The sequence below is a fragment of the Colobus angolensis genome, unplaced genomic scaffold, assembly GCF_000951035.1.
Source record: "Colobus angolensis palliatus isolate OR3802 unplaced genomic scaffold, Cang.pa_1.0 Scaffold91, whole genome shotgun sequence".
Taxonomy (NCBI): Eukaryota; Metazoa; Chordata; class Mammalia; order Primates; family Cercopithecidae; genus Colobus; species Colobus angolensis.
Window position 1 is genome coordinate 3898273 of NW_012123043.1, and position 13832 is coordinate 3912104.

The 13832-nt window shown below is 48.0% G+C and overlaps 1 protein-coding gene across 1 annotated transcript in view; it reads left to right on the top strand.

The window, feature by feature from the left end:
• Positions 1–8471, top strand: part of IGFN1 (immunoglobulin-like and fibronectin type III domain containing 1) — a 35473-nt gene extending 27002 nt beyond the window's left edge. The window contains exons 19-24 of the mRNA XM_011931837.1: positions 1282–1584; positions 2548–2636; positions 4479–4674; positions 5405–5704; positions 6491–6817; positions 7994–8471. Coding sequence (XP_011787227.1) covers positions 1282–1584; positions 2548–2636; positions 4479–4674; positions 5405–5704; positions 6491–6817; positions 7994–8007 — 1229 coding nt within the window. The 3' untranslated portion in view covers positions 8008–8471. The remainder of the gene's footprint in view (positions 1–1281; positions 1585–2547; positions 2637–4478; positions 4675–5404; positions 5705–6490; positions 6818–7993) is intronic.
• Positions 8472–13832: the final 5361 nt, after the last annotated feature.

Below are 13832 nucleotides of genomic sequence, written 5' to 3' on the forward strand. Positions count from 1 at the left end.
CTTTCTTTCTTTCTTTCTTTCTTTCTTTCTTTCTTTCTTTCTTTCTTTCTTTCTTTCTTTCTTTCTTTCTTTCTTTCTTTCTTTCCTTTCTCTCTGACAGGATCTCACTCTTTTACCTAGGCTGGAATGCAGTGGAGCAATCTCATTGTAGCCTTGAACTCCTGGCCTCAAGCAATCCTCCTGCCTCAGCCTCCTAAGCAGCTGGAACTATGAGCATGTGCCACCACACCCTGCTAATTTATGTTTTTGTAGAGACAGGGTCTCGCTGGTCTTGAACTCCTGGTCTCAAGCTATCCTCCTGCCTCGGCCTCCTAAAGTGCTGTGATTACAGGCATGAGCCATGGACCCACAGCCTGTTAATCTCTCCTATCAGTGGTGGGAAGTAGAGACAATGGATAGGATAAGCAGTGTCTAACAGCAGCCACAGCAATCACTACATTTTCTGGATTCTTGCTGCTAAGCAAGGCCTATGGCCCAGCAACATCATCTTATTAGAATTTATGAGAAATGCTGAATCTCAGGCCTCACCCCAGACCTACTGAATAAGGGTCTGTATTTTTACCAAAATCCCCAGGTAACTTCTATACTAATTAAAGTTTGAGAAGTACTGCCCTAGCCTAGTGGTTTTCAAACTTCATTGCATATTTAGAAACACCTGGAAAACTCTTTAAAATGTTGATGCCTAGACTGCACCCCAGACTAATTAAATCAGAATCTCTGAGGTGGCATCTAGGTGCCAGTATTTTTAAGCTCACCAGGCGATTCCACACTCATTGTGCCTTTTGCTTGTTCTAAAACCTCTGTGGGTAGGTGGGGCTATTATTGTTGTTCTCATGTAACAAGTGGAGAACAAGAAGCCTGCACTGAGTACCCAAAAGGCAGAGTCTTGACTCTAAAAGTTTAGAGTCCAGAATAAAAACATGTAGAAGTCCAGTCTTACGGGATAATGGAACCCAAGAGGTCATCAACTAAAATACCGGTTTTCTGGAATTACAGAAGGATAGTTAGGAGAAGGCATTTGGCAGGTTGGTGAATGAATGAGGGAAATGAGTTGGGGGAGGCTTCCTGGGAGAGGTGGCCTGGGATCTGTGTGCATAACGGAGACAAAGTGCTGGTTACAGTAAGAATTTGGAACAAGGTAGGTGCTTCAGGAAGAATCTAAAGGCAGAATTGCTAAGTGGAAAAACTTCCCAGTCTCCCACAAGGAAGGCTAATCAATATCCACACTGAGTGGCCTCCCTCTGGAGACGCCATTCCTGACGTTCCCATGCTGCCTGGCAGGACCCCCTGGGCCGGTGAGGAATCTCCAAGTCACAGACACATCGAACACCAGCATCACTCTGAGCTGGGCTGGGCCAGACACTAATGATGGGGACGAAGCCCAGGGGTACGTGGTGGAGCTATGTGGCTCAGACAGTCTCCAGTGGCTCCCGTGCCATGCGGGCACCATGCCAGTCACCACCTACACGGCCAAGGGCCTTCGGCCTGGAGAAGGCTACTTTGTGCGGGTGACAGCAGTTAATGAAGGAGGTCAGAGCCAGCCCACTGCCCTGGACACATTGGTGCAAGCCATGCCTGTTACTGGTGAGTGCTGCCTCCTTCCCCGACCTCTGAGCCCTGCAAGCCCCTCCTGAGAGGGGGCCCCTGAGTAGCCGCCATGCACTTGCTAAGCCAGGATCTCCACCCTCAGTTTCAGGAAGTAACATTTATTGAGCACCTACTAGGTGCTAGGCACTGGGCTAGGCAGTCCCTTCTTAGAAATGTTTTCTCATTACGACTCATAACTATACTACAACATTAATGTTTTTATTCTGAAGTTACAGAGAAGGAAACTGAGGTTCAAGGTACTTTGCCCACGTTGTCACCAATGGTATGTGGTAGAGCCAGGATTTAAACCTGGAGACTCCAAAGTTGATGTTGTCTAGGAGAGAGAGTGGCTGCTTCCTGCGCATGGCCTTAGAAGGCCTAAGTGCAGCTCAGCTCCCGTGGTTCACGTTCAGAATGGGACATGCCCAGCTCCCTGTTATTATTGAAAAGAGGATTGTCTTTCTCTTTGGGCTTTAACCACTACAAGCACCTGACCTGCCTTTGACCCAAGCTAACACTGGGCCACCCCAGCTGACCCTAGTCATCGCTGTGACAGTAGGGAGACACAAACACAGCACACGGAGTCCAGAGCCCCAGAATCTTGTCCTGGCTTTCTCCCGAACAAGGTGTGACCTCAGGCAAGTCACTTCCTGTCTTAGATTGGTGTCTATCTCATCTGCAAAACATAAGTGCTCTGCCACATATCAGCATCTTCCTCTGTTCCAGCCTAGTCCACCCCTCTCCCTGCGGGGTCCCTTTCTCAGTTCCTGTCCCTCCCCTGCTAGCATCTCCCCACCAGCCCCTGGGGTCCCTCTGAAGATTCTGCTCCAGCTGTACTCCAGTCCTTTAGAGGCCCCAGTGTGTTGGGATCTCCCCTCCAGCCCTGCCTTGCTGGGGACCTGGGGCTGGGGTCCAACTGCGAGGCAGGAGGGAGGTAACCAGTCCTCTTGTGTGTTTCAGTCTGTCCCAAGTTCCTTGTGGACTCCAGCACCAAGGACTTGCTGACGGTCAAGGTCGGGGACACTGTTCGTGTGCCCCTCTCCTTTGAAGTGAGTATACCTACAGGGGTGTGGGGAGGGAAGCCCAGAGAGGCCAAGGGGGCCAGACTCAGCCCTGTGGCTCTCTTTTCTTCCCTGTTCCTTTTTGGCCCCTAGTCAGTGCCCTGGGCTTGTGGAAATCAGGCCAGAGACATGAGGAAGGAAGGATTCAGGTCCTCCTTGAAGGTACCGCCCTCACTTGGCCACTGGGTGGCCATTCTGCTCCAGGCCTGCAAATCCCTCTAGTGGTAGCTTCTGCTACTGCATCTCCAAATTAAGGCTCTTCCGGTTCTCCACCTCTCCTAGTTCGGGAATTCAGAGAGCCGGCCGTGCCGATGGTCCCCTTTGGCTTCACAATGTATTTTTGTGCAATCACATGACCTACATTTGACTCAGGGTGATCCTTAACCACCAGTAACACCACTCGACTTTATAACAGTAGGCTAAAACAGTAGGCTGAAAGTACAAACTGCCTGGATTCAAATTTTGACGTCATCACTCACAGCCATTTGACTTTGGACAAATTTATTTATTTATTTATTTATTTAGAGATGGAGTCTCACTCTGTTGCCCAGGCTGGAGTGCAGTGGCGAGATCTCGGCTTACTGCAACCTCCATCTCCCGGGTTCAAGCGATTCTCCTGCTTCAGCCTCCGGAGTAGCTGGGATTACATGCGCCCGCCGTCACACCTGGCTAATTTTTGTATTTTTAGTAGAGCTGGGGTTTCGCCACGTTGGCCAGGCTGGTCTTGAACTCCTGACCTCGGGTGATCCACCCGCCTCGGCCTCCCAAAGTGCTGGGATTACAAGTGTGAGCCACTGTGCCCAGCCAGGAGAAATATCTTAACGTCTCTGTGTTTTACCTTCCTCATCTGTCAAAAGGGGATAATAATAGTAACCTATCTCAAAGGTCCGAGGGTTTAAGGAATTAATATATTGAAAGTGTATATGTAGGGCCTGGCACATGGCAGCACCCAATATGTCCTAGTATGATTATTGTTTAAAATTGTCATCATCTGTGTAGGGAGCTCATAGCACACAGAGCCAGATTCAAACCAGTCTATCTTACTCTAAATGACTTGTTCTTAACCACAATAACGACAGTGATAATGATGACAGAAATATTTGATGCACATTGAGTAATCATCATGTACTAGGTCTTGTTCTCTCTGCTTTCCATGTATTTATTATTAACGCTTTAAATTCTCAGAACAATCCTGTAAGTTCAGTTAGTTACTATCAGTGTCTTCCTTTGACTCTGGTACCCACAGTGCCCTGTACTGAGGGCCCCGTAGGGAACTGGCGGCACGGTCACCAAGCAGCTGGGCTGGCCTTCCCACCCTGCTCAGGGTCACCACAGTTCAAGGCCAGGACACCGAAATCTTCCTCCTAGACTTTTGCCAAATTATCTCCTATGTGGGTGCCAGGGTAGTTAACACTCCCCTCCCCACACATCCCTTCTCATTCCCATCCCACCCCCTGCCATGTGACTCCAGAACTCATTATGCTTTCCTGCTCAGAATCTGACAACAGTGGCTCCTGGCTTACAGGATAACATCCAGATGTCTGTATAGGTGTGATGTGGGGGGCACTTTGCATTTTTGCCAAACCTCCTCGTCCAACTTCCTTTCCTGTTCCACTGCCCCCTCTACCAACCCTATCTGCCAGCCTCACACTTTATCACCACCCCTCTTTCCCACCTGTGTTTTCTTGTCGATGTTCTATGTTTTCTTGCCAACTTTCTCCTTGTACAAGGCTCTTCTCACCACTTCTACCTTCAGCCTAGCTTAAATGCCATCACCTCCGTGAAACTGCCAGTTGCCCTTCTCAACTTTTCCTTCCTCTCCTTTCTCAGGCCGTGCCCATGCCTGAGGTGACCTGGCTGAAGGACGGCTTGCCCTTGCCCAAAAGAAGTGTGACCGTCACTAAGGATGGCCTCACCCAGCTTCTGATCCCTGTGGCTGGCCTCTCGGACAGTGGTCTCTACACTGTAGTGCTGAGGACCCTGCAGGGGAAGGAGGTTGCCCACAACTTCCGTATCAGGGTGGCAGGTGAGGCAGGCCTGGCTCTGGGCTCTGGACGTTGGCTTGGCCACTCACCAAGGCAAGGAGATGTCCACTGGTCTGGTCATAGGTCTCAGCCACTCTACCAGGGCTAGGTATGCAAGGTGACCATTCTCCACCTTTCTTCTGTGCTTGATGATAGAAAGTAGAAAGGACCCCAGAAGCTCCCCGGGTACTTCCATTGTCCTTCTGCCTCAGGAGCCTAGAGACAGTCATGTCATGTCTCCTCTCCAACCTCAGTTATCCTTCCCTTTGAGTCAGTGAGCAGAGGCAGTCACCACTGTTACATCACTCCAAAGACCCAGGGGACAAAATTGTTTGCAGCCGTTGCACAGAATAAAGGCTTTCCTCCCCAACTGTGGCTCCACACAGCCCCTGCCCTGGAGGAGCTTCTGGATATCCAGAAATGATCAAATAGACTAACAGTGGGGGTTCTGTAATACAGCCTCATGAGAGCCCTGCCTCCGTCCAAAAATGCATGTCTTGTCCTGTGTCATTTTACTTAAAAACTGAAGTGAATTATAATTACTCTTTTGGGGAGATTTTCTACCCTGTAGAGATAACTGTGGACCTCTGGCCAAGCTCACTCTGGCCCCAGCTACCTGTGTGGCAAGACTGCATTCCCCGGGACCCTCAGAAGACTTGGGACCTGGAGGGGGCTGGCAGCAGCCCTGCTGGGTCCCCTCCACGTGACCTCCCTCTGCCATCTCTCTTGAAGCATGTCCGCAGGCACCCGGGCCCATCCACCTGCAGGAGAACGTGCCTGGGACGGTGACAGCTGAGTGGGAGCCCTCTCCGGACGAGGCCCAGGGTGTCCCGCTACACTATGCAGTGTTCACGCGCTCCTCGGCGCATGGCCCCTGGTGCGAGGCAGCCGACCGCATCCACACCAACCGCTTCACCCTCCTGGGCGTCCTCCCTGGCCACGAGTACCACTTCAAGGTGGTGGCCAAGAATGAGCTGGGGGCCAGCAAACCCTCCTACACCAGCCAGCCCTGGTGCATCCCCCGGCAGCGCGGTAACCAGCCCCTGAGAGGGAGGAGCAGGCAGGGTGGGGGTTGCGCTCTGCAGTGCAGCGGGATGCACCCAAGCATGGCAGACACACAGGATAGGGACTGTGGCAGAAATGGCCTGGAGCATGCCAAATAACAGCCAGCATCCCTGAGCTGCTGCTCCTCCCTCTCCTGCCTCACACCTACCTGTACTGACATCCTCTGCACCCCTGACCTCCGTGGGGAGAATGAGATTGGTGTGGGTGTTTGGGTGTCTGAGGTGCCTTTGGGAGGATTTTCAAAAGCAGCCACAGACAATAAGCAAATAGAGGTTAACATTTCTCTGAAAACAAAGTGTATTTTACAGCAAGGTAGACGTGGACCTTAAGATCAGTCACTAGAAAAGCAGGCTATAAAATCAAATGAAGGTTTCTTTTTCATAAAATACAGAAATGTCAGGAAAGCTCTACACCAAAATGTCAGCTATGGTCATCTATAGGTAGTGAGATTATGACTGGTTTTTATTCTTTCTCCTTTGATTCTCAGTGTATTCTCATTGTCCACAGTGAATGTGTGTTAGCTACAAAAAAATCCATACATAAAGTAAAAAAAAAAAAAAAATCCATAAAGAATTTTAGGAAAAGGATAGAATGAGACAAGCCTTGGAGTCCAAATTTACAGGCAAGGTGTGGCAGGAAATCCCACGTAAGGCCTACATGGTAGCATCTTGAGCTCTCTACCCAGACTCGAGTCTCAGCCAGGCCTTCCTCACTTTCTCACCCTCCTCCCTCTCACCCTGGTTTTCACCACAGACAAGTTCACAGTGAAGGCTCAGAGCTACCGGGAGCCGGACCTGAGCCAGAAGCCCCGGTTCCTGGTGGGCCTGCGGTCCCATCTGCTGCCCCAGGGCTGCGAGTGCTGCATGAGCTGCGCCGTGCAGGGCTCGCCCCGGCCCCACGTCACCTGGTTCAAGAACGACCGCAGCCTGGAAGGAAACCCCGCAGTGTACAGCACTGACCTGATGGGCGTGTGCTCCCTCACCATCCCCAGCGTATCCCTGAAGGACAGCGGAGAGTACAAGGCTGTGGCCGAGAACACGCTGGGCCGGGCAGTCAGTACTGCCACCCTCATTGTCATAGGTAATGGTGGCTGACCTGGCAGTGGGACAGGAAGGAGAGCAAGGAGAGCAGTCACCTGCCTGCCTTCAGGGAGCCTCCGGGGGGCGCCTAGAGGGATTCACTGGGGAGTCAGGAGACCAGGACTCCCTGCCTGACTCTATGACATAACTTTCAGCTATTTAACCTACCAACACAGGCCCACATGTGGTCTCGATTTGCCCACTTTTTAAAAAAAATTATTATTATTATTATTATTGAGATGGAGTTTTGCTCTTATTGCCCAGGTTAGAGTGCAATGGCGTAATCTCGGCTCACTTGCAGCCTCCACTTCCTGGGTTCAAAAGATTCTCCTGCCTCAGCCTCCCGAGTAGCTAGGATTACAGGCATCTGCCACCACACCCGGCTAATTTTTTTGTATTTTTAGTAGAAGCAAGTTTTCGCCATGTTGGCCAGGCTGGTCTCAAACTCCTGACCTCAGGTGATCCACCTGTCTCAGACTCCCAAAGAGCTAGGATTAGAGGCATAAGCCACTGTGCCCGGCCGATTTGCCCACTTTTAAATTGAGGTATTTGAACTTGGTGAGCAACTCTTGATGGAAAGGCTGTGTACTGCCCACCTAAGCTTCCCAGTGGGGCCACACGACACATTGCAGGCTGAGAAATGAACAGGCGTCCGTATTGTTCTTTCTTAAATATGTCGAGATATGGACATTTAGTGCCTAGAAAGCCATGCTTATTCTCTCATTGGTAGTCTCCTTTTCAGTAGTGCAGATAATATATGTTGATAAAGTTTTTCCTTCAATAGCACTTAAAACACCTTATATTTTGAATAGTAATAAAAGGCAAGCCTCAGGTGACCTTTGTGGAAAAACGACCCCTCTGCACTGGAGCAGGGTATCTCTCCTCTCTGTAGCGCCTGTGCTTAGGCCTTAGGAAGCCACTCTCAAAGCACCCCAGCTTGTGTACACATGTAGTCCCGGAACAAAGCTGGCATTGGGTGTGGCTATGGTTCCCCGAGGGGCCAGCAAAGGGCTTCGCCCAAGCTCAGAGAGCACATGGTGGCTCCGGATTTGAATCCACACCCCCTGACGGCAGAGCCTGTAGCCTAAGCACCATGCTGAGTTTTCTTCACCACTGAACAGGTGTGGGGCAGGGTGGCTGCCCCTCTGGACCAACTGGAATATCCTGTGTCTTGCAGAACCCAGCGCCTAGCCTCACCTCACCCTGGGATGGTCCTGGACCCTTGAAGCTTCACTTCTGACACCTGCACTGGCCTGGGAAGCCAATCCCAAGGATGGAGGCTGTGCCCAGTGCCCCAGGAAGACAGGAGTGAGAAGATTCCTGGTGAGGTTTTGGCCAGGAGGACATGAAGTCCTTGGGGAAGAAAAACAAGGGAGGAGGCCATTCTGCCTCCTGGCTCCAAGCTAAGTCACTCAACGGAATGACAGTGAACCTCCTGGATCCTCACCATATGGGTTTCTTTCTTCTTCGCTTCAGGAGATCCAGAGGGCACCAGCCTGCAGAATGGGCCGGTTCCTTTTTTTCCTGGGCTGAGCCCCTTGGAGGGAGGGAGGGCACAGCTGGGCCTGCTGTGACCACAGGGAGGGAAGAGGAGAGGAGGTCAGAGGACCTGGGTGAGGACTAGGGCATCAAGGGTGTGTGTGTGGTGGGGACAGGGGTGCGGCATGTGCTTTCTGTACATTTCTTCATTAAAACATTAGGCTAATACGGGCAGATCATTTGCAAATTTACTTGGGGTGGGTGTGTTGGAGGAAAGATTTCCAAAGCAGAGCCTTTATTCCAGGCTTCAGCTGGGAGGATGGGTGGGTCCTGGACGGAGGAGAGAATGGGCTCAGAATTGGACTCTTCTCCTGCAGCCCAGGCCTGCATAGTTGATTGCAAGGGTGAGAAAGCCAAAAAAGGTTAGAGGGTAATAGAGATGCTTCTCTTCCTCCTGGCCCGTGTTTCCTGCACTCCTCTGACTGGCAGAAATCCTGTGAGCAGCAGGGCTGGAGGCCTCCCCAGGTGTTATATGTGTGGAGACCACAGGGCTGGGGTTACCCAGGACTGTCCTATGTCTGTCACTCCCTAGGACTAGAGAGAGTCCGAGTTGGGGAGAATCCTGCTCCAGGATCTGAGCCCCTGTTAGAAGGGGAAGAAAGAGGCCATCAAGTGCGTGAGGGTGTGACTCACTCAAGGCTGCATGGGCCTCCTCACCTTCTCCACAGCCCCCACTGCCCCATGTCACAGGAGGGATGGGATGGCTCCCTTTCGCAGGTGGGTCACCCCACCACTGCCCCCAGAACCCTTGCACTCCATTATCCTCAAGTCATGGCCCCCAAACTCTCAGGCTCCCCAGAAATATTCCAGAGTTTCCAGGAGCCAAAAGAAAGGAAGGAGCCCCGGGGAAGGCTGAGCCCCACTCTCTCCCAGGGCATCAGCTCTGAGGTCACCAGCAGGTGACCCGATGAGCTAGAACACTGTCTGCCCTTCACTCCCTCTGCTCAGATCCTGGCTTCTGCTTCCCTCAGTCTCCCTTTGCCACCAATTGCAGGTCAGATGCATGAAGGAAGGAGGGTGAATCACGGGAGGAGGGGTTAATGCCAAAAATCCGTTTCTGAAGAGTGAGAATATGTGACCAAGGGAAGGTTCTCTGAACTGGAGAGAGAACTGTTCACCCAAAACAGACCAAGAGTGTCCCCCAGAGGCAGGGGCACAGACCAGACGACCTTTTACAGCTCATTCCTTCCCCCACCAAAGAAACCTGCATAAGCTGTTTTCCTTGGAATTTCTCTTGTTATCTCTACCTTGCTATCACAGCAGGCCAACAGCATGGCCATGGGAAAAGAAGGAGGTGATTAGAAACTGAGAGGCAGTAGCTGGACACCTCAGCCTATGTGGGGCTATTCTCATGAGTGCTTTCCATGCTGCACAGTCCTGGAGTTGAAGGAGGCCAGGGCCTCAGGCCAATAGTCTGTGCTTTCAGAAATGCAGAGAAGTCGTTTGCACAGAGAGGGTGACCCAGTGCCTGTGGCATGCCTAGCTCTGAGCAGACACTCATATTAAGGATGAGAAGAGAGACCTTTCTGCACATCTAAGGGTGGGGTACAAGGAACTGACCTTTCAAAGCAATATGAGGACAAAAGACTATAACCCATGATGGCTTCATGAGACACTTTCATTTGTTTGATGAGCCTGGATCAGGCACTGTGGAGGCAGAGATGAAGGTGACTCAGATATGAGTCCTATCGCCAAGGGACCCGTGGTAGGGAGGCAAGACTTGTATATCGAGAACCATTATCCAAGGTAGCCGGTGATGCATACTCTAAGAAAGGCACCAATAAAGTCCAGAGGAGTTCAGAGGAGGAGAGATGCTGCAGGCTGAGAACCTCAAGGAGGGCTACCTAAAGTGGTAACATACTTGAGGGAAAAGTAGCAAGTGGACAGGCAGGAATGGGCAAGGGTGTATCGGGGTGGAGAACACCATGAGCAAAGGCAAGGAGTTGTGAAGCAAAAATTGGGTTAAAGGACTGGGAAGTGGTTCAGTTTGGACAACTTAGGGTGACCTATGTAGCTATCACAGCCCTTTGGTCTAATGCCAAAGAGAAACATTCCTGGACCAAATTTACAGGTGTATGTGTGCTCTGGGCACCAACCATGATGGAGGCAGACTTCCTACTTTCACAGTACTGGGACAGTGGAAAGCAGTGGTCTTTTTTGGCAGTGGACAGCAGAATGCCAATATCCTGGGGCAGGCCAGGTTAGGTGTCCCTGGGAGGGGCTAGCATACTTCTGTAACTGGGGTGGGATATGAAGGCAAAAGGAACAGTCATGGCACTTTCATTCATTTCCACACAAAGCCAAAAAAAGTCCTTGCCAGTCAAGTATAGAATCTGAGTGTATCTCAAAATATTAAGAGCTATTTATGACAAACTCACAGACAATATCATACTGAATGGACAAAAACTGGAAGCATTCCCTTTGAAAACCGGCACAAGACAAGGATGCCCTCTCTCACCACTCCTATTCAACATAGTGTTGGAAGTTCTGGCCAGGGCAATCAGACAAGAGAAAGAAATAAAGGGTATTCAATTAGGCAAAGAGGAAGTCAAATTGTCCCTGTTTGCAGATGACATGATTGTATATTTAGAAAACCCCATTGCCTCAGTCCAAAATCTCCTTAAACTGATAAGCAACTTCAGCAAAGTCTCAGCATACAAAATCAATGTGCAAAAATCACAAGCATTCCTACACACCAATAATAGAGAGCCAAATCATGAAAGAATTCCCATTCACAATCGCTTCAAAGAGAATAAAATACCTAGGAATCCAACTTACAAGGGATGTGAAGGACCTCTTCAAGGAGAACTACAAACCACTGCTCAATGAAATAAAAGATGACACAAACTGCTCATGGACGTCAAAAGACGACACTGCTCATGGATAGGAAGAGTCAGTATTGTGAAGATGACCATACTGCCCAAGGTAATTTATAAATTCAATGCCATCCCCATCAAGCTACCAATGACTTTCTTCACAGAATTGGAAAAAAATACTTTAAAGTTCATATGGAACCAAAAAAGAGCCCGAATATCCAAGACAATACTAAGCAAAAAGAACAGAGCTGGAAGAATAATGCTACCTGACTTCAAACTATACTACAAGGCTACAGTAACCAAAACAGCATGGTACTGGTACCAAAACAGACATACAGACCAATGGAACAGAACAGAGGCCTCAGAAATAGCACCACACATCTACAACCATCTGATCCTTGACAAACCTGACAAAAACAAGAAATAGGGAAACGATTCCCTATTTAATAAATGGTGCTGGGAAAACTGGCTAGCCAAAGGTAGAAAGCTGAAACTGGATCCCTTCCTTACACCTTATATAAAAATTAATTCAAGATGGATTAAAGACTTAAATGTTAGACCTAAAACCAAAAAACCCTGGAAGAAACCCTAGGCAATACCATTCAGGACATAGGCATGGGCAAAGATTTCATGACTAAAACACCAAAAGCAACGGCAGCAGAAGCCAAAGTAGACAAATGGGATCTAATTAAACTAAAGAGCTTCTGCACAGCAAAAGAAACTACCATCAGAGTGGAGGGGCAACCTATAGAATGGGAGGAAATTTTTGCAATCTACCCATCTGACAAAGGGCTAATATCCAGAATCTACAAAGAACTTAAACAAATTTACAAGAAAAAAACAAGCAAGCCCATCAAAAAGTGGGCAAAGGATATGAACAGACACTTCTCAAAAGAAGACATTCATGCAGCCAACAGACACGTGAAAAAATGCGCATCATCACTGGTCATCAGAGAAATGCAAATTGAAACCACAATGAGATACCATTTCATAGCAGTTAAAATGGCGATAATTAAAAAGTCAGGAAACAACAGATGCTGGAGAGGATGTGGATAAATTGGAATGCTTTTACACTGTTGGTGGGAGTGTAAATTAGTTTAACCATTGTGGAAGACAGTGTGGTGGTGATTCCTCAAAGATCTAGAACTGGAAATACCATTTGACCCAGTGATCCCATTACTGGGTATATACCCAAAGGATTATAAGTCATGCTACTATAAAGACACATACACACGTATGTTTATTGCAGCACTGTTCACAATAGCAAAGACTTGGAACCAACCCAAATGTCCATCAATAATAGACTGGATTAAGAAAATGTGGCACATACACACTATGGAATTCTATGCAGCCATAAAAAAGGATGAGTTCATGTCCTTTGCGGGGACATGGATGAAACTGGAAACCATCATCCTCAGCAAACTATCACAAGGACACAGAAAACCAAACACTGCATGTTCTCACTCACAGGTAGGAATTGAACAATGAGAACACTTAGACACAGGGTGGGAAACATCACACACTGGGGCCTGTTGGGGAGTGGGGGACCAGGGGAGGGATAGCATTAGGAGAAATACCTAATGTCAATGATGAGTTGATGGGTGCAGCAAACCAACATGGCACATGTATACCTATGTAACAAACCTGCACGTTGTGCACATGTACCCTAGAACTTAAAGTATAATTAAAAATAAAAAAAAGAATCTGAGCTTATGTTTAAGGGTTTAAAGACTAGTTCAGCTGCTAACTAGTTGTGCAAGATCTTTAACCTATTTATGTCTCATTCCTCATTTGTAAATTAAGAATAACAGTTGCCTAATCCAAGGTCACAAAGATTTTTCTCCTGTTTTCTTCTAGAAGTGTTATGGTTTTACTTCTTGCATTTCATTCTATGCATTTTAAGTTAATTTTTGTATGTGGTGTGAGGTATTAAGAGTCAAGCTGTGGTTTTTTCTTAGAGTTTCTTTTTCTCCATTGAATTACCTTGGAATGCTTGTTGAAAGTCAATTAACCATATATGTGTGGGTCGACTTTTAGACTATTACTTATTCCTCTTCTATTTTCTGGAAAAGTTTGTATAGAGTTGATGTTACATCTTCGTTAAATGTTTGGTAGAATTCACCAATAAAGCCACTGGATGTGGAGTTTTGTTTGTGGGAAGGATTTGACCTCAGACTCAATTTTTTCAGCAAATATATAGGGCTATCCAAGCTACCAATGACTTCCTGAATGACCTTTGATAATTTGCGACTTTTAAAGAATGTGTCAATTTCATCTACATTATTGAATTTGTTGGTACAAAGTTGTTTATAATATTCCCTTACAGTCATTTTGCTATCTGTAGGCTCTCTAGTGATATCCTCTTTCATTCTTCACAGTAGAAACATGTGTCTTCTTTTTATTCTTAATCTGTTACCTCATTATCTTTTCTCACTTAATTATCTTTTGACTTGTAATTTTTGTTGAAAAGTCTGCTATCATTCTTATCTTTGTTGTTAGGTACAAAGAACGCTTTTCTCTGCTTTTAATATTTTCTCCTTATCAGCAATTTAATTACAATATATCTTGGAGGGATTTTCTTTATGATTATTCAACTTGGGGGGTTGTTGAAAGTCAATTGACCATATGTGTGGGTCTACTTTTAAAATCTTTATTACTTAC